At 39.9% G+C, this 19,133-nt stretch overlaps 1 protein-coding gene across 5 annotated transcripts in view; it reads left to right on the top strand.

Moving 5' to 3' along the window:
- The window catches only part of SNTG2 (syntrophin gamma 2), a 487,892-nt gene that overhangs the window by 218,686 nt on the left and 250,073 nt on the right, over positions 1-19,133 (top strand). For all 5 annotated transcript variants that reach the window (XM_075126433.1, XM_048845382.2, XM_075126432.1 and 2 more), the window contains exon 2: positions 11,967-12,104. In XM_075126433.1, the coding sequence (XP_074982534.1) occupies positions 11,967-12,104 (138 nt within the window). The remainder of the gene's footprint in view (positions 1-11,966; positions 12,105-19,133) is intronic.

Below are 19,133 nucleotides of genomic sequence, written 5' to 3'. Positions count from 1 at the left end.
CTGAGCACCAGGGCCCCTGATCCAGCAAAGCATTTAAGCACATGCTTAGCTATGTAGTCCCATTAAAGACAATGATGCTTGCTAAATTGTGGCCCTAACCTTCAAAAGAATTAACCTTTCAAGTTCCAAATCTTTCTGTTATGCAAAACACTTACGTTTCTGAGAGCTTAGTATGCAAAAAGGGTAATAATCACATAAAGAAAATACATTTTCTACCTAAGAAACATATGTATTTACTCAAGAGCTAGATTCGTTGTATTTTCCATTCACACCACTGGTTCTAGCAGAATTTCGTTCTAGTATTCAGCATAATCTACTATTGACCATAATGACAGGTTTCAGAGTAACAGCCGTGTTAGTCTGTATTCGCAAAAAGAAAAGGAGTACTTGTGGCACCTTAGAGACTAACCAATTTATTTGAGCATGAGCTTTCGTGAGCTACAGCTCAAATAAATTGGTTAGTCTCTAAGGTGCGACAAGTACTCCTTTTCTTTTTATTGACCATAATGTTTACAGTTTATAAAAATCTGTCTTCTGAGATATGAGAATCTCACACAGTAAACACCCCCATTCTACATCAGGGAGTTTCATGGGAGTCTGCATTTTTAGAGTTGCTGGGCAATGGATGCTAGCCTCATCTCTGAAATCTGATAACACTGTTAGCCAACAGACATAGTGGCATCTTGTGTAAGATAATTTTTTTCACATAACTCACTTTTAATGGCCACAGTTGCAGTCAAACCTCACAAGGACTTTTTTCAGAGTAACAGCCGTGTTAGTCTGTATTCGCAAAAAGAAAAGGAGTACTTGTGGCACCTTAGAGACTAACCAATTTATTTGAGCATGAGCTTTCGTGAGCTACACTATTACCAGCAGGACAGTGGGGTGGGAGGAGGTATTGTTTCATATTCTCTGTGTGTATATAAAGTCTGCTGCAGTTTCCACGGTATGCATCCGATGAAGTGAGCTGTAGCTCACAAAAGCTTATGCTCAAATAAATTGGTTAGTCTCTAAGGTGCCACAAGTACTCCTTTTCTTTTCACAAGGACTTGTTTCAAATAGTCCATTCAATGCCTTTGGTGCATTGATAGCCTGCCCTGCAGTGACAGTCTTTAAGGTTTCCACAACCTACATTCAGTTTATATATATATTTTCTTTGTCAAATTATAATTAACCCACATAAACTATGCCCCAGCATTTTGGGATATATTTCATTATGCAATGCCCCAAAGAGAGTAAAAAATTCATGCAGACCCTGATCTCTTCCTCTTATGTTTTTTTTTTTTTTTAAGACTGCTTTTCTATTGAATGAGAGCTCTTAATCCTTAATTTAAAACTTGGCTGAAAACTGGGGAGACGCTCTCTCTTGATGTCATAAAACATTCTACAGAAAGCACACTTTGTCCTTGGCCATGTTTTTAATTGATTTCTGTAGCTTCAATACGGGCAAAAACCTTTCCCTTTGGTTCATCTGATAGAACATGCAACTGAAGTGCAAGCTGCTTCTGTAGTCTTCTGACATTCCTAGCTCTGATGACTACAATGACTGATAGATGCAAGAGGGTTTTTTTTCCCAGACTTCATTTGATTTGATAACCACCTGTATGTGTGTTGGCCATTTTCTTAGTAACTATATTACTTTATATAGCAGTATTTTTTTCATTATGAGCAAGTAATCAAACTGCTTTGTTCATAATGTAACTATAATATAATGCTTTTGCTCTGTGCTCATTAATGGGAACTTGTAGTCTGGTTTTGGTGCGACTGCACTGACCATTTATTTTGTTGGACAATGTATTTTTATGTCTAATTTGGTTCTTAGAGCTAATTTAGCTCTAATTCGGTTCTTTTACTCTAGAATATTTTCCCCCATTCTCAGTTTCTCTTTTCCAGGGTGGGGGCAGTGGGCATGGAGGGAGAGGTTGAGGCTGGTGTTTTTGATTTTTAATTGAAACATAATGCTCTACCCACCTGGTTGTAGATTTTCTGGCAACTCATAGTATTAGCTGAGATTGTACAGAATGGATGTTTAATACTAAACTACAGGAATATATAGAATTTAGGTATGAAACAAAGATAGAATCCTTTTAATAAGGGAGTATTGTACTGCCACCTGCCACAATGGAGTTCATCCAAACAGAGGGAGACTTAACCCCCAGGGATCCTGAGCCCAGCCTTATCCTAGTTATGAGGACTCTGCTGCATGAAGGAGAGGAAGAGGAGACCTTGAGGTCAGGCAGAGATCTGGGTAAAGGGAGTTAGGGTGGAGACTTGGATCCTTTCACCATCCAATTCCACCAGGATAGCATAGAAGCCGGGAAAATTCCCCACAGTAGTGGGACCATTCACCTGCTTACAAGGGCATTGGTCTGGGACGTAGGACACTGAGGTTCAATCCCCTCCTCTGCTTAGTCTGGGATGGAAAACTGAATCAGGCAGAACGGGGACTTGAACCCACATCACAGTCTGGTGAGAGAGAGAGAGAGACAGACACGCATACACGTACTCAATCAATCTATGCTTTTGCAAAAAAATCTTTGAAAGATTTTATTTTCATTCCAACTTGGAATGAAAATAAATTTCAAAACCTTGAAAGTTGCCACAAATGGAATCGTTGTCCTGCAGTAAACTTTAATAATAATAGTAAAGCCCAAGATGTATTGACTTTTGCTCCTGCGTGTGAGAAAATCCAATTCAGAGTTTTAGTCACTCATAATAATCTGCTCTTTGAGGCAGAATAAATAGCTACTGATTATTAAAAGAACTTTGAAGTGACCTTTAAATCCCTTAGTATGAGAGCAATACAGTCCAAGTATGGTGCAAAGTGATTTTTTCCTATACTGAGGAAGCTCATCTGTAAATGTATTTCCAACAACTGTATCATTGAGACAACAAGTATATAAATATTTATTAAGAGTGAAATTCATGGTGCGGAGGAACAGCAAAGGATCTGCACTACAAAAAAGGTTTCAGATTAGCAGCCGTCTTAGTCTGTGTTCGCAAAAAGAAAAGGAGTAATTGTGGCACCTTAGAGACTAACAAATTTATTTGAGCATAAGCTTTCGTGAGCTACTGATGCTCACAAAAGCTTATGCTCAAATAAATTTGTTAAGCCTCTAAGGTGCCACAAGTACTCCTTTTCTTACTACAAAAAAGCACTCACTGGGGTTACGAGGAGCAGCAGCAGCCACACAGAAGTGCCTCATAGCAAAAGCTTGTTGGCATGAGCCACATGAGGGCCCACGGAAAACATATTTACAAAGATCCAGTGGCAATATCACTCCACATAATTGGTGCGAATAGTGGCCATGATGTATAAGAGAGGCTGCAGACTACACCCTGTTCCTAGCCTGGAGTGGATTGTAGATTTCACTTGTAGCCACATCATAGAGCCCAGTTACTCAGGCTTTATCCACTTGGAGTGGATTTCACTCAGTGCAGTAATGCAGTGTTTTTCAACCAGTGGGTCAGTACTCTCAATATAAGAATATAAGAACAGACGTACTGGGTCAAACCAAAGGTCCATCTAGCTCAGTATCCTGTCATCTGACAGTGGCCAATGCCAGGTGTCGCAGAGGGTATGAACAGAACAGGTAATCATCAAGTGATCCATCCCCTGTCGCCCATTCCCAGCTTCTGACAAACAGAGGCTAGGGACATCATCCCTGTCCATCCTGGCTAATAGCCATTGATGGACCTATCCTCCATGAATTTATCTAGTTATTTTTTGAACCTTAAAATTGTCTTGGCATTCAAAACATCCTCTGGTAAGGCATTCCACAGGTTGACTGTGTGTTGTGTGAAAATGCTTCCTTTTAATTGTTTTAAACCTGCTGCCTATTAGTTTAATTTGGTGACTCCTAGTTTTTGTGTTATGAGGAGTAAATAACACTTCCTTATTTACTTTCTCCACATCTGTCATGATTTTATAGACCTCTATCATATCCCCTTAGTCGTCTCTTTTCCAAAAAGTCCCAGTCTTATTAATCTCTCCTCATATGTCAGCCATTCCATACCCCTAATTATTTTTGTTGCCTTTTTCTGACCTTTTCCAATTCCAATATATCTTTTTTGAATTGGGGCACCACATCTGCATGCAGTATTCAAGATGTGGGTGTACCATGGATTTATACAGAGGCAATATGACATTTTCTGTCTTATTATCTATCCCTTTCTTAGTGATACCCAACATTCTGTTCACTTTTTTGACTGCCGCTGCACATTGAGTGGATCTTTTCAGAGTACTATCCACAGTGACTCCAAGATCTCTTTCTTGAGTAGTAACAGCTAATTTAGACCCCATCATTTTATATGTATAGTTGGGATTAGGTTTTTCAAGGTGCCATACTTTGCATTTATCAACACTGAATTTCATTTGCCATTTTGTTGCCCAGTCATCCCATTTTGAGAGATCCTCTGCAGCTCTTTAGAGTCTGTCTGGGTCTTAACTACCTCCCAGGACAGGTCATGAAAGGCAGTCAGAGATGCAAGGCATTAAAAAATTTATTACAATCCAAACTAAGAAAAGTCTCACTTCCCTACTCCTCTCACATATTACCCTTTAGAATTAAGTATTCTCTGTCATGCTCTCGAAACAAACACACAAATAAATTATGTAGGCTTATCATTGTTACCATTGCTGTTCTTTCTTTTACAGTAAATGTAAGGAGGTAAAAAAAAAAATTGTGTTGAATAAGGGTTCATTCGCCAACCTGAAAAGGTTGAAAAACACTTCCTTAATGTAATGCAATATTTGAGATGTTAAAAATATAGATGTAAGTAAATGCAAATACAAAACTGTAATGTACATGTTTTGTGTTGGAGAGTTTTACTGTTAGGTTTTACTTGGCTAAAATGTTTTAGAAGAAAAATATTTCTGTACTTTCTTTGGTACAGGTCCAGATTTTTTTGGGGGGGGAAGGGGGCGGGAAGGGGAAGGAGTGTGCTGTCATTTGACAGAATCTATTTTTGTAACGGAGGAAAACCAAAGTCAGAATGCAGTGGAATTTGTAGGAGTTGTTGCTAAGTTGTTTCCTAACTACTTGCTCTGAATCTGCTAGAAGGGGCTTATATTTAGATAGGGTAAATAGGTTTTTTTAAATAGATACATTTTGGTGGGGAGGGTAAATGAAGGAAGCTTATAGCCTACCTGCATAAGAAAATACACATTGAAAAGGAGCATGAGGGGAGAATCTGAGGAAGATTTTTCATTAAAAAAATCCTACCTTGGCCTGGAAAATTGTAAAACTGCTGACCAAAGACATGAGCAGTTTGGTCAAAGCTGAAACTTGTGAAAAAGTAGCTGTAGCTCTCTAAATCATGACGGACTGAGGTGGATTTTGTTCACTCCTTTGTAAAGTAAACTCATGGCAGACTGCTAATGGGCAGCCCCTGGGTAGAAAGTTTTATCTTTTCTATTTAAAGAAAAGAGTGAACTATGTTTAAGGTCTGACTGACCAACTTAACCGGGCCAGAAGCAAACATTCAGAAGTGAACATACTCTTTAAACAAAATCAAATAAATTCAGTAATTAGAAGAGATGAGTTTTGGGAATACATATTGGCCACACCTAAAGGCATTAATGGCAGTTAATAGGGCAAGGAGGGTGCAACAGGGTGACATGTTTTAGGATACCGCATGTGGGAGTTGTTCCTTTTTTTCTTCTCACTCTATCAGGGCAGGTAAGACCTATTAGCTCCAATCCGGGTAATTAAAAGGATGGAAGGCTCCCTGAAGCAGAGGGAACTAGTGACAGGGACAGAATGACCCTAGCCACAGCCAACCTGATAGGACAGTTTGGATTTAGAATCATATTTAGTGCAGGGTTTGTTTACATCCAGAATAAAGGTGTGGGTTGGCCAGAACATCACTAAAGCTAGTGGGTGTAACTGCCTTCATTTAAGATAGCTGTAGAAACTGTTAAGCTTCTTTATTGAACAGTAGCGGTCTCCACACCATAACACAGGCACATGTCGCCATGATACAGGCAAATATGAGACTGCTCAGGACTTTGAACTATGTGGGAGATGGGGTTGGCTGGGTATTGTTTTCAATTGTGCATGCATGTGTGGGCAGAAGAATGAGAGAGGAAGGAGAAACATTATTCATTCTTGATGGGATCCCATCTATCCCGAAAGAAATATTTCCTGAACTCCCACTTCTCCAACCCCCAAACTTCTCCAAGCTCATCATTACAAGAAGCTCCCCACCGACCAGGACATACCAATTTGGCACCGGACCTTGCCAGAGTAACAGATGCAAAGCCTGCAGACATATCTCCACTGCTCAACACACCTTTCATGATTCATGGATCCTACATGTGTCTGTCACAACATGCGGTGTACCTCATCCAGTGCACTAAAAGTCCCAATAACTGTGTGTGGGTGAAATCTGACAATCACTACACTCTTGAATGAACTCACAGGAAAATGGTAAAAGACTAAAACAATGTATCACCTGTGGCTGAATGCTTTTCAGAAAGTGAGCATTCTATATCTTACCTCTCAGTCTTCATCCTCCATGGAAACCTGCACAACACTTTCAAAAGATGAGCCTGGGAGCTTAAATTCATTAGTCCACTAGACACTAAAAATCATGGACTGAACAGAGACACTGGATTTATGGTTTATTACACCAATCTGTAACCTACTAGTCTAGCGCTGCCCCCCCCCCCATCTTTGCCCTATGACTGCAGAGATGTTAACAGGCCAGTCTACCTTGAATAGTCCTTTAGAATACATGCTAACTACTTATGCTAAACAATATGTTCCATTTTGCATTTTGCTGTGATGCTTTCCCAGACCTGAAGAAGAGCTGTGTGTGGCACATCAGCTTGTCTCCCTCACCAAGAGAAGTTGGTTCCCCCCCCACCCAAAAAAAAAAAAAATCCTTGTGTCTCTAATATCCTGGGATGGACAGAGCTACAACTACATTGTATAGTACAGAAACACACACAGAGAAATAGCAGACAAAGCCAGATCAAGCACTGAGAGTATGGCTTTGAGTAAAACCTAGAAAGAGAGCTTTTCAGCTAAGGGCAAGTCTACATTACAAAATTAAGTAGATCCAAGTTACATCAGTGTACAGTCACTGAAGTAATTAAATTGCTTTTGCATGTCCACACTATGCTCCTTGTGTCAACGGTGCACGTCCTCACCAGGAGTGCTTGAACCAATTTAACTGTCAGAAGCTGTTTGCCAGAAGCTGGGAATGGGCAACAGAAGATTAACTGTTCTGTTCATTCCTTCTGGGGCACCTGGCATTGGCCACTGTTGTAAGGCAGGATACTGGGCTAGATCAACCTTTGGTCTGACCTAGTATAGCCGTTCTTATATTCTTATGTCAGTGTGGGGCATTGTGGGACAGCTTCTGAAAGGCAGCAGCTGTCAATGTAAGCAACACAGTGTCTACACTGATACTGCATCAGCCTAACTACATTGACCTAAGTGCTACAATTCTTGCAGAGGTGGTATTATTAAGTGTTATTAGTGGACTAGTTACATGGATGGGAGTTACATTTTAGTGTAGACACTTACAGAGTTAGTTCGACATAAGCTGCCTTAAGTTAATCTAACTCTGTAATGTAGACAAGGCCTAAGTGCTCGCTGAAAGTGGATTAGAGCTATGAACAAAGAAATTGTCTCCTGTTGTTTGGTTCTTCCTGTATTCAGGAAAATGGCTTTCTATGTTCTTTGTAACTAAACAGGATTGCACCAAAGAAACACCTGACTCTATCATCAATTTGTCCTCCTACTGGAAATAATCCCCAGGGCCCCAAATTTTGACACACCATTTGGGTCAAAGGGGGTAACTGGAAAACTCCAGGAGGGGGTAATTTTGGACCATACCCTAGATGAAGCAGGGTAGGAACTCCACCTGTTTACTCAGTAGAATCATAAGCAATCACCCAGTCAGATGTTCAAAAGCACCTAAACTAGGCATAACACTGACAGGCCCTGGTCATCGTCGGGTGGAATCGAATCTGGGACCTTGGGAGCTTAGTGAATGAGCTAAAAGCCATATGGCCCTTAGCTGAAGCTGCAGAACAGACTCATTAATCTCTAAGTGGTCTTGGTGACATGAGAGAGGACAGAGCACCACACCCAGCAGGTGTGTGGTTACATAGGCAGCTGGTGGGGTTTTCAAAAGTGCATAGGCACTTATTTGGTTTCAATGGAAGTCAGACACTGAGGTATTTTGAAATCCCATTAAGCATCTAGCTGTATCTTTAGACACCTAAATACTTTTGAAAAATCTATCCCATGATGCCTAATGCATCATTTCAGAGTAGCAGCCATGTTAGTCTGTATCCGCAAAAAGAACAGGAGTACTTGTGGCATCTTAGAGACTAACAAATTTATTAGAGCATAAGCTTTCGTGAGCTACAGCTCACTTAATTGGATGCATAGAATGGAACATATAGTAAGATGTAAGATACATATATATATATATACAGATAAGTTGGAAGTTACCATATAAACTGTGAGGGGCTAATTAGTTAAGGTGAGCTATTATCAGCAGGAGAAGAAAAAAGAACTTTTGTAGTGATAATCAAGGTGGCCCATTTAGACAGTTGGCAAGAAGGTGTGAGGCTATTTAAGGAAATAGATTCAATATGTGTAATGACCCAGCCACTCCCAGTCTCTATTCAAACCCAAGTTAATGGTATCTAGTTTGCATATTAGTTCAGACTGCTGAGCTTGAAAGCTTAGCATAAGCTCACGAAAGCTTATGCTCTAATAAATTTGTTAGTCTCTAAGGTGCCACAAACACTCCTGTTTTTTTAATGCATCGTTGTTATCATTGTTGAGGAGATACATCTCCCTCTGAAGCCTCTCCTTCATAGCCTAGGAGCCTTAGACCTTTCTGGAGCCAGCTGCTGGAGTGGTTGTACTACTCTGAATAGAGACTCATTTTTACACTAAAAATGCAATGAACATTAGGATAGCAATCATGGAGTATACGCCCGTACATGCAAAGACTAAGTCCCTATTAAAGTGAGCTAGTTCGAAAAGGCACTTTGCCCTAACAAGATTCTGACTGGTGCATATAGACTTATGGCATCTATTAACACATTGAGTGAACAGGTGACTGCCTGACCTCTGATACACAACCATTTATAATGATCTAAAAAGGCAAATAAATCTACATTAATCTTATTGATTTGGAAAACAAATAAAATATTGCTGCATGTCACCTTAGATCACATCAAAAGCTGGATGGAGTGTGAGGCGAGTAATGGATCCTAATAGGAAGAGGGGAGCTCCATTCAGAGTTTCATTTGAAACGGTGTGATGGAAAATGCTAAGGAATTCAGTCAGTTACTCCACACGTTCCATTCATTACCAAATAAGCTATTACAAATAGAAGTTAGGGTTAGTTTTACTGGATTACTATAAAACACACGTAGCAATTACTAGCCACCATTATGTGCTGCCTAGAGGTTACGTGGGGTGTTCTGCAGAGTTCTGTTCTCTCATGGTGTCTCTGTGCAAGTAGTAGCAATGATGGGTGATCAGGGTGATATATAACGAAAATGGGATATTGTATGAATACAATAGAATTTGAGTAAGGTGATTTTACAAAGGAGTTCTTCCACATTTTAAAAATATCTGCTATTGCATAGCCATCAGTTTTATTTACCAGTAATGCCTGTACAATCACTGACCAAAAAAAAAAAAAAAAATCATCTGCTCAGTATCGATAATATCAAGGTACTGAAAACTTTGGAGCGTTAGGAAGTGAAAGAACCATTACATCCTTCTCAGACAGCATTGCGCTTCTTTCAGATCTCTCTAATGGACACTGCAGGCTTGTCTACAATGTAACACTACAGCTATGCCATTGTAGTACTTCAGTGTAGACACTACCTATGCTGATGGAAAGGGTTCTCCCATTGGCGGAGGTAATCCATCTCCCTGAGAGGTGGTGGCTAGGTTGGTGGAACAATTCTTCTGTTGACCTACCACTGTCTACACAGGGACTTAGGTTAGGTTAAGTCAGTTTAACTACACCACTCAGGTGTAGTTAAACTGACTTAATTTTCTAGTGTAGGCCAAGCCTAATCCTTTACCAACCACCACCAAAGAGCATCCTCCTTAATGGTATGGAAATTAAGATATTATCAAAGAATTTAAGTCCCAAATTTGATGTACGTTCAGTTTGTTATAAAACTTTTGAGGAATGTGCATTAAATGCCAAGGGCTTATTTCTTTTTAATGTAATATAAAACACAAAAATCAGATTAAAAAATGTGAAATTTAACACTCTCTTTTTAAAGGAAATGATCAAATTGGACCACAAATTATTGGGCTTGATATTGTTCCTTACATAGCAGGGCACAATAATTTCCTCCACTACAGGAATCATTAAATGAAATGCTATGATCTGTTTTATGCAAGAGGTCAGACTACATGATTATAGTTGCTCTCATTTGGGTTTAAAATCTACGAACCTCCAATATGATGTTTACAATCTGCTCCTGTAAAGTCAATAGAGCACTAATTAATTAATCTCATTTTCCACAGTTGTGATGGGATCCTTAATTGTGCTAGCACCTAAATCACTCAAAGAAAAAAAATCAAAATTCCAAATCATGGACTTAAAAAGACATGTAAATCAGGGAAAATATAACTCATGGTGGACATGAAAATGTTTTCCCTTCTGAATGGTACAGACATTCTACTGCACCAGCATCTATCAGACAGTGTGAATATGTGTACATCAACTGTTTGGTATAGTAGGAATAAAAACAAAAACAGCATTTTGATACCACTGGGAAGGGCAAATTAGAAATTTTTAGACTGATAAATGCTGTAACTCAAATACAATCTCACAATCACTAATTTCTGCTTTGAAAATAGATGTTTTGGTTTTTCTCTGCTATATAGAATGCAAATAGATTATTTGTCTAAAGCTCATTATCTTCTGAAAATGTTCTAATCCACTGACATTACCAGCTAGATATTTTGGTCCTAGTTCTGCAAACATTATTAAACCAAATCTCTCACAATGGAGACAAATGGGAGGACCAAAATGTTATTTTTTTCTGTTATTAATGTATTTAGACGTTTCAGGTGGCATTATGTCACATTGCTTTTTATCTTATGTAATGTATTCTGCACACAATCATATACAGAAAACTTGGAAACATTCTTTTTTATTCTGGCTCCAGCTATGTTTTGATGGCTTTTAGTAGTTAAACTAGCATCTTTCAATTATTCAGTGTAGTTTACCATTTAATATTCTGATGACAGTGTACTTCCATTCAATGTGATACATAACATTTAAGTCTTTTGTAACTTCAGAAGTAGACATCTAGTTTGACTTTCACAAATTGAAATATATAATGTGTGTGTTTGTGTATATATAAAATTGGGATGTAAAATGTTAATCCTCTGGCACAATGGAACTCTGGATAGTAAAGGTAAAGCTCGTCTGTGCCGGAGACCGAACTTTCTTGAGGATCAGTCTGAGACTCTGGAATGAACTCCCCCAGGAATGAAAGACCATCACAAACCTCACCACTATCCACTCCAAGTGCAATGTGCATTTCTTCAAACCTGGTCTTCTCTAATGAAAACACATCGCAGCATGTATATTTAAAGCAAGCAACCAAACAAAATATCCTTCCAAAACAGAACACTCCACTGAACCCACTTCTCCTCCTGGCAGTGGAAAGAGATCTTAAAATGGGAATGAATTACACTTACACCCACTTTAAGGCTCATTTACGCTGCCAGATAAGTGTAAATAGTCCTTTGTGTGAATGAAGATCAGGCCCTTGAGTAAGCATTTGAATCAATTTAAAACCACAGGAAGCAAGCTGATCTTCCACTTATTGTTTTAATCAATATATATTTTTGTGCAAAAGCTATTGAAATGAAAAGACCTTTTATTATTTATCAACATAAATTGCTCCTGTACTTAAACTGTTTTATTTGTATTTTTGTACTTCGTTTTCACAGACTAAAACAGGTATTGCATTATTATATGATGAAGGGTCTGAAAATGCCTATGATATCCAACTGAAGCTTACAAAAGAGGTCCTAACAATTCAAAAACAAGATGTCATCTGCGTTAGTGGAAGTGATCACAATACAAATGTAAGTACTTCTATATCTATGTGCTTCCAACTATATATGTGTGTATGTTCCCAAATAGTCAAAATTTGAGGTTATCAGAATGTGGGTTATTCTATCAAATAAGACATATGTACAGAATGAAACAATATTTGTGTGTGTCTGTGTGTGTAAAAAATATTTTATTCTGCCATAGGTTCCTTTCCAACTCCACTACTCTAGTAAGGCTTGATCTACATTTGGGGGCAGGGGGAGAATCGATCTAAGTTACACAACTTCGACATACTTAGATCTACTTACCGCGGTGCCTTCACTATAGTAGGTCAACTGCTGATGCTCCCCCATCAACTCCGCTTGCACTTCTCGCTCCGGTGGAGTACCAGAGTCGATGGGAGAGCGCTCAACAGTCAATTTATTGTGTCTTCAGTAGACGCGATAAATCAACCCATGCTGGATCGATCGCTCCAGAGGTAAGGGTAGACATGCCCCAAGTGTAACATTGCACGGAAAATAGGGACTGGCATATAAATACTGGGAATGCAGCATTTTACCACCAGAGAGATGGTTAGTTAGGTAATTAATTGAATAATGTGTTCTGTTCCCACTGAGAGCACTTTGAAAAGAGAGTAGACTACATCACTCATTTCCCTAGAATCTCTCCTTTATTTGTTCAAGAGCAGGACAGGCTGGGACAGCATTTGAAAGTCACCTTCACGTTAAACTTTTCCAGGCACACCTGGAATCTAAAAATGTGTGCTTGCACATATGCTATACTTTCTTTTCCAAATGCAGTCTGAGTGCTAACGCTCTTAGAACTTTTAGCTCTGTCATGCACTCTGGCCATGCAGAAGTCCTCTTCTGTATCACCAGGTAACATTTTCTTTATGCATAATGGGACGGCTATGCACATGTGCTGTATAAGGAAGAAGTTAGCAAGGTAAGTTAGCAGTGGAATGTGGACAAGTTCCCAAAGTAGTAGATTTGCAAGGAAGGGTAGTTATGTTGTGTTCTTCTGGAAACAAATGTAGGTGTACCACATTTAATGAGCAGAAGAAGTTTCTTGTACTGTATTGAGGTTCCTCGAATAAATCATGCATGACACCCTCCTCAGAGACTTAGTCAATAGAGAACTCTCAGGGCTTGTCTTCATTTAAAATGGTACAGTGGCGCTGCTTCAGTGCTTCAGTGTAGACACTAGCTATGCTAATTGGAGGGGATCTCCCATTGGCATTATTCACCTCCCCGAGAGGTGGTAGCATTGTCTACATGGGGACTTAGCTCAACTTAGCAACAGTGCTCAGGGGTGTTGATTTTTCACATCCCTGACCTAAGTAGTTAAACCAACCTAATTTTCTTTTGTAGACCAGGCCTCAATCTACCTCTGGTATTATACATCTTTTCAGCTAAACATAAAATCCTGCACTTGGGGACATTATGTGAGGTTATGATTCCTTGTAGGGTCTCTAAAGCAGGAAACAGATTATACTCCAACAACAACAACACACACACACACACACACACACACACACACACACACACACACATTCTTGTCTCTTTTCCACTCGAATGGCTAGTTGAAGTTCGGGGCACTCAGAATGTTCCAGGTGGGGTATAAATTGACAATGGAGCCTGGTGTTTTCATTCATGCAGTCTTATTTATTCACAAGGAATGTACAAGTTCCTGCTTCTCCGAACTGAGGAGGAACCAGAAACAAAATAATGGTTTCTTAGCTTACAGTGCCAGGCATCTTTAGCCAATACCAGACCCCCAAAACTCTAGCCTTTTTCCAGAGCTGTACACCAAGCTCACTGCATGGCTACTGCATGGCTTTCTTGCCTTTTTTGCTCCCACCCCATTCTCTGTTTCTGTTCTGTTCTCCCTCTCTTTCCCTTCACACACACGTTTTACTCAAAACAGCGCTCAGCAAAAGCCCCTCCATCCATCCTAAAACTCCTGGGCAGGTTCACATAACACTTTTATCTTAGGTTGGGGTTTGTGATGAATTTATCCTTACAGTTATGCTTATTGAAGATTGTGTTAACGTCTATCAGACTCACCTGAGGTTTTTTTAACTCCGCCCGTAACAAAGTTTTGGACAGGTAATATTTATGTAATGCCGTCCAAGAATAATCCAATACAAATTGCTAATAGCAGTTAGAAATGTTTTCTCTTTTGTAATTGTTCCAGAATGTTGTATGTGAATGTGACGTGTTTATAAAAATGTGCAAGGTGACATATAGGATACCACTCAGTGAAGTGAAAAGCATGCCACATTGCAATTGGTTTGTTGAGAGATGCCTCTGCCAAAATGATCACTTTTCATTTCACCAAGTGGCATGAAATGCTTCAGTTCTAACTGCAAAATGCCACAGGACCTATTGGTAAGGCACCTAGCACTAATTAGTTATATGCAATTTGTGGTCACAATAAAATATGACATCTAGTTGCAAATGCATGGTATCTTGTCTCCCTAAGCATTTTTAATGTGCCAGTATCAATGGTATCTTGTACATAAATTAGGAAGCCTTACTTCTATCACAAAGTGTATTAAATTAAATTAAGTTCTATTCAAATTCCTCATTTCAGGCTGTTTCTTGACTGAAACTAGCCAATCGCGATTACTTTCTAGAAGGAAATATGGTCAGTCATTATCATGATTGATTACTGGGATAAAACCTGTGCAAAAAGTTGGCTCTTGCATCACTGTCTAAAAGTCTTTAGATTTGGGCTCATCTGGATTTCTGGTGGAATTTAATACCACATTCAGAGGGTCCTCCACTCAGGTTTCTCTGCCTGCAGACCCCATAATTTCATCCAGAGGACCTTCAGCTTCAGTGCCATCTTTCTTCAGAGCTGCCATTGTAGGGTACACACAAAGAAAGACAGGCTTTGATAATATTTGGGACTTAAAGATAAGAACCAGGACTTTGAAACTGATCTGGAAGTAGACAGAAGGTCACTATAAAAGGTGGAGCACAGATGTAAAGTGGGCAACTTTGTGCTGAAGAAGTTGAAATTCCCATAGATTGCCCTAGTTAAATCATAGGTAAACCTGTAGGTGTGAAAGGAACTTTGTGTGCATGAGAAAGGAAAAGGCCTCTCCAATCTTGGCAGCAGTTATGTTGTGGTGATACTGTTAGGGAGAAAATGAGGGCAATTTAGGGGCAATCTGATTTTACCTTAGAATCATAGAATCATAGAATATCAGGGTTGGAAGGGACCTCAGGAGGTCATCTAGTCCAACCCCCTGCTCAAAGCAGGACCAATCCCCAATTAAATCATCCCAGCCAGGGCTTTGTCAAGCCTGACCTTAAAAATTTTTAAGGAAGGAGATTCCACCACCTCCCTAGGTAACGCATTCCAATGTTTCACCACCCTCCTAGTGAAAAAGTTTTTCCTAATATCCAACCTAAATCTCCCCCACTGCAACTTGAGACCATTACTCCTTGTTCTGTCATCTGCTACCACTGAGAACAGTCTAGAGCCATCCTCTTTGGAACCCCCTTTCAGGTAGTTGAAAGCAGCTATCAAATCCCCCCTCATTCTTCTCTTCTGTAGACTAAACATCCCCAGTTCCCTCAGCCTCTCCTCATAACTCATGTGTTCCAGTCCCCTAATCATTTTTGTTGCCCTCTGCTGGATTCTTTCCAATTTTTCCACATCCTTCTTGTAGTGTGGGGCCCAAAACTGGACACAGTACTCCAGATGAGGCCTCACCAGTGTCGAATAGAGGGGAATGATCACGTCCCTTGATCTGCTGGCACTGCCCCTACTTATACATCCCAAAATGCCATTGGCCTTCTTGGCAACAAGGGCACACTGTTGACTCATATCCAGCTTCTTGTCTACTGTAACTCCTAGGTCCTTTTCTGCAGAACTGCTGCCTAGCCATTCGGTCCCTAGTCTGTACCGGTGCATTGGATTCTTCCATCCTAAGTGCAGGACTCAGCACTTGTCCTTGTTGAACTTCATCAGATTTCTTTTCACCCAATCCTGCAATTTGTCTAGGTCCCTCTGTATCCTATCCCTACCCTCCAGCGTATTTACCTCTCCTCCCAGTTTAGTGTCATCTGCAAACTTGCTGAGGGTGCAATCCACACCATCCTCCAGATCATTTATGAAGATATTGAACAAAACCGGCCCCAGGACTGACCCTTGGGGCACTCCACTTGATACCGGCTGCCAACTAGACATGGAGCCATTGATCACTACCCGTTGAGCCCGACAATCTAGCCAGCTTTCTATCCACCTTATAGTCCATTCATCCAGCCCATACTTCTTTAACTTGCTGGCAAGAATACTGTGGGAGACCGTGTCAAAAGCTTTGCTAAAGTCAAGGAACAACATGTCCACCACTTTTCCTTCATCCACAGAGCCAGTTATCTCATCATAGAAGGCAATTAGATTAGTCAGGCATGACTTGCCCTTGGTGAATCCATGCTAACTGTTCCTGATCACTTTCCTCTCCTCTAAGTGATTCAGAATGGCTTCCCTGAGGACCTGCTCCATGATTTTTCCAGAGACTGAGGTGAGGCTGACTGGCCTGTAGTTCCCAGGATCCTCCTTCTTCCCTTTTTTAAAGATGGGCACTACCATTAGCCTTTTTCCAATTGTCCGGGACTTCCCCGGATCGCCATGAGTTTTCAAAGATAATGGCCAATGGCTCTGCAATCACATCCGCCAACTCCTTTAGCACTCTTAGATGCAACGCATCCGGCCCCATGGGCTTGTGCACGTCCAGCTTTTCTAAATAGTCCCGAACTTCTTTCTCCACAGAGGGCTGGTCACCTTCTCCCCATGCTGTGCTGCCCAGTGCAGTAGTCTGGGAGCTGACCTTGTTCGTGAAGACAGAGGCAAAAAAAGCATTGAATACATTAGCTTTTTCCACATCCTCTGTCAGGATCCAGATCCTTGTAAATCTCTTTGTGGTTTAAACTCTGCATATCTTAGAGAACACATATGTCTTCATACTGCTTTCAGGCAGCTGCGATAAACTGGGAAGCTCAACTGACAATGACAAGATTGAAATATGAGGTGATTCCATGCAAGGAATTTTCAGTGGATGTCCCTCAACTCACTTTCTACTTGGTCTAACAGAGCCATTGTTGTTTTAAAGCTTGTGGACGCATTGCAACATCTGTGTGTTTACATGTGTTTTCTATAAGGAATTAGTTGCAGTTGAATCTGGGCCTTTCTTTGATGGGTGAAATTCTTTTTCATGTCATTTCTGCTAATATTATGTTAATTTGACCTTATATTTTAAATATTTTAACATTTGTATATTTTCGGGGGCCTAGCGTGATATGATGTGTACCTTTAGTAAATAAATGAACAGAGTTGTCAATATCCTGTTTGTATTATATTTCATTGCCCATTCCACCATCCCTCCATTTTGCTGATGTTTTGCTGATCAACACACTTTTTCACTTCATAACTTTTTCACTCACTCACCTGCACACAATCTTGAACAAGTACAAACAAATAAACTGTAATCAAGCTTCTCCTCCCCACCCCCAACCACATGCTGAGTGGGTAGGAAAAAAAGAGTTTATTTCTGTTTTTCAGTACTGGGGAGACATTGTGGTGAAGGTCCATGTGAGTACCTATGTAGAAAAAATACAGCTTCATTATGAGTAAAAACTATACTATATCGAGAGTAAGGTGGAAGAAGAGGAAGGACAAAGGTGACAACAGTAAGATTGTGGTTGATTAGGTCTGTTATGACAGCATCTTTAAGGTTCCAATTTTTTACTATTTTTTTAATTGTGTATGTATATGCATGCTACAGGCACAATAATATATACTTCCTTACCAACATGTTGAAATTTAAACATCTATTTTTCTGAGTTTATCACTTGCTAGCAACATATACAGACAATTACAGTTGCCTATAAGAATTGCCAGAATTTCACCTTGCTTTTTCTGCCTGATTTCAAGTTATCTGTGTTTTTCAGTTCCTATTATATTGATAATTTATACTCCAGGAAAAAGAAACAAAATTCCATCACACATTGTACTTAATTGTTTATTCTTTTAAATGTAATTTTTTTCTACAACTTCTATAAGGTTCTAAGGGAAGAAAGAGCCTAAGGAAACTATATTTGCCCTGCAAACATTGTTAATGCTCTCTCAACTGTGGGATACTACAGCTTTAATCTGCTTTTCTCATTAGAATTTGTTGATTTGCTAAAGTATATAGGGAGAATAGAATCTTAAATGCCACAAACCCATCTAGGTCATAACATGCAATGATACTGTGTGCATGGGCAACACAACAAAGACTTATGGATGGAAGAATGGTCCCTTACAAAGTCCATGCAAATGCTACTGAACTGAATCATTAAACATATCTTTTTGAGGGATCAGACATGGAAAGACACTCTCTCATAGTTAGGCTAGGCCCGTGGAGTGTTCTGAATGAAAGGACAGAGACCTTGAACTGGAATGTATCCAATGGGTCTCACTGTTTGATTTGTTCACAGCACTTGTATTGCTGAGCAGGTGGGCTGTTGTGATTTGTATTATTGGGCAATTTTCAGAGTGAATGGCTTCTTTCTTGGGCATGATGAGTTGCAACTTAGCAGTCAACATGGAGCTCACGAATGTGTGGATCACTGTGCTCATGTCTGTGTCCAATAAGCATAGTGTTCTGGCCAGTTGCAGATGGAAAGTGGGTATCCAATAGTCCAAAGGATCCCAGGCTGTGAACTTATTAACAATCAAAGGGCAGATGCCCTTTCTATGGCATACCCCACTATTGAAAGCAGGTTTTTCAAAGTGCTTCCCTCTCTTACAACCCTCCACCTGATGTTCATCTAGGTGCTGCAGTTAGGCATTGAGAAAGCTGGGAGATGGTGCTATTTGTGTTTGATGTAGAGGAGATATAGAATATGTCGTCTGCATATTGATGGCATTTCAGCCCATGTTGTCTTACTAACTCCTGCAATGGCTTCACCTGGGTGTAGTACAATATGAAGTAGAAGAATGAGCCTCATGGGAGTTCACAGTGGTGGGCTTTATAGGTAAAGGAACAGTTCCCTCTACATTTAGAT

Source organism: Caretta caretta, chromosome 3 (genome assembly GCF_965140235.1).
Source record: "Caretta caretta isolate rCarCar2 chromosome 3, rCarCar1.hap1, whole genome shotgun sequence".
NCBI lineage: Eukaryota > Metazoa > Chordata > Testudines > Cheloniidae > Caretta > Caretta caretta.
Note: the sequence above shows the minus strand (reverse complement) of the source record. Positions and strands in the feature narration are given on the sequence as shown.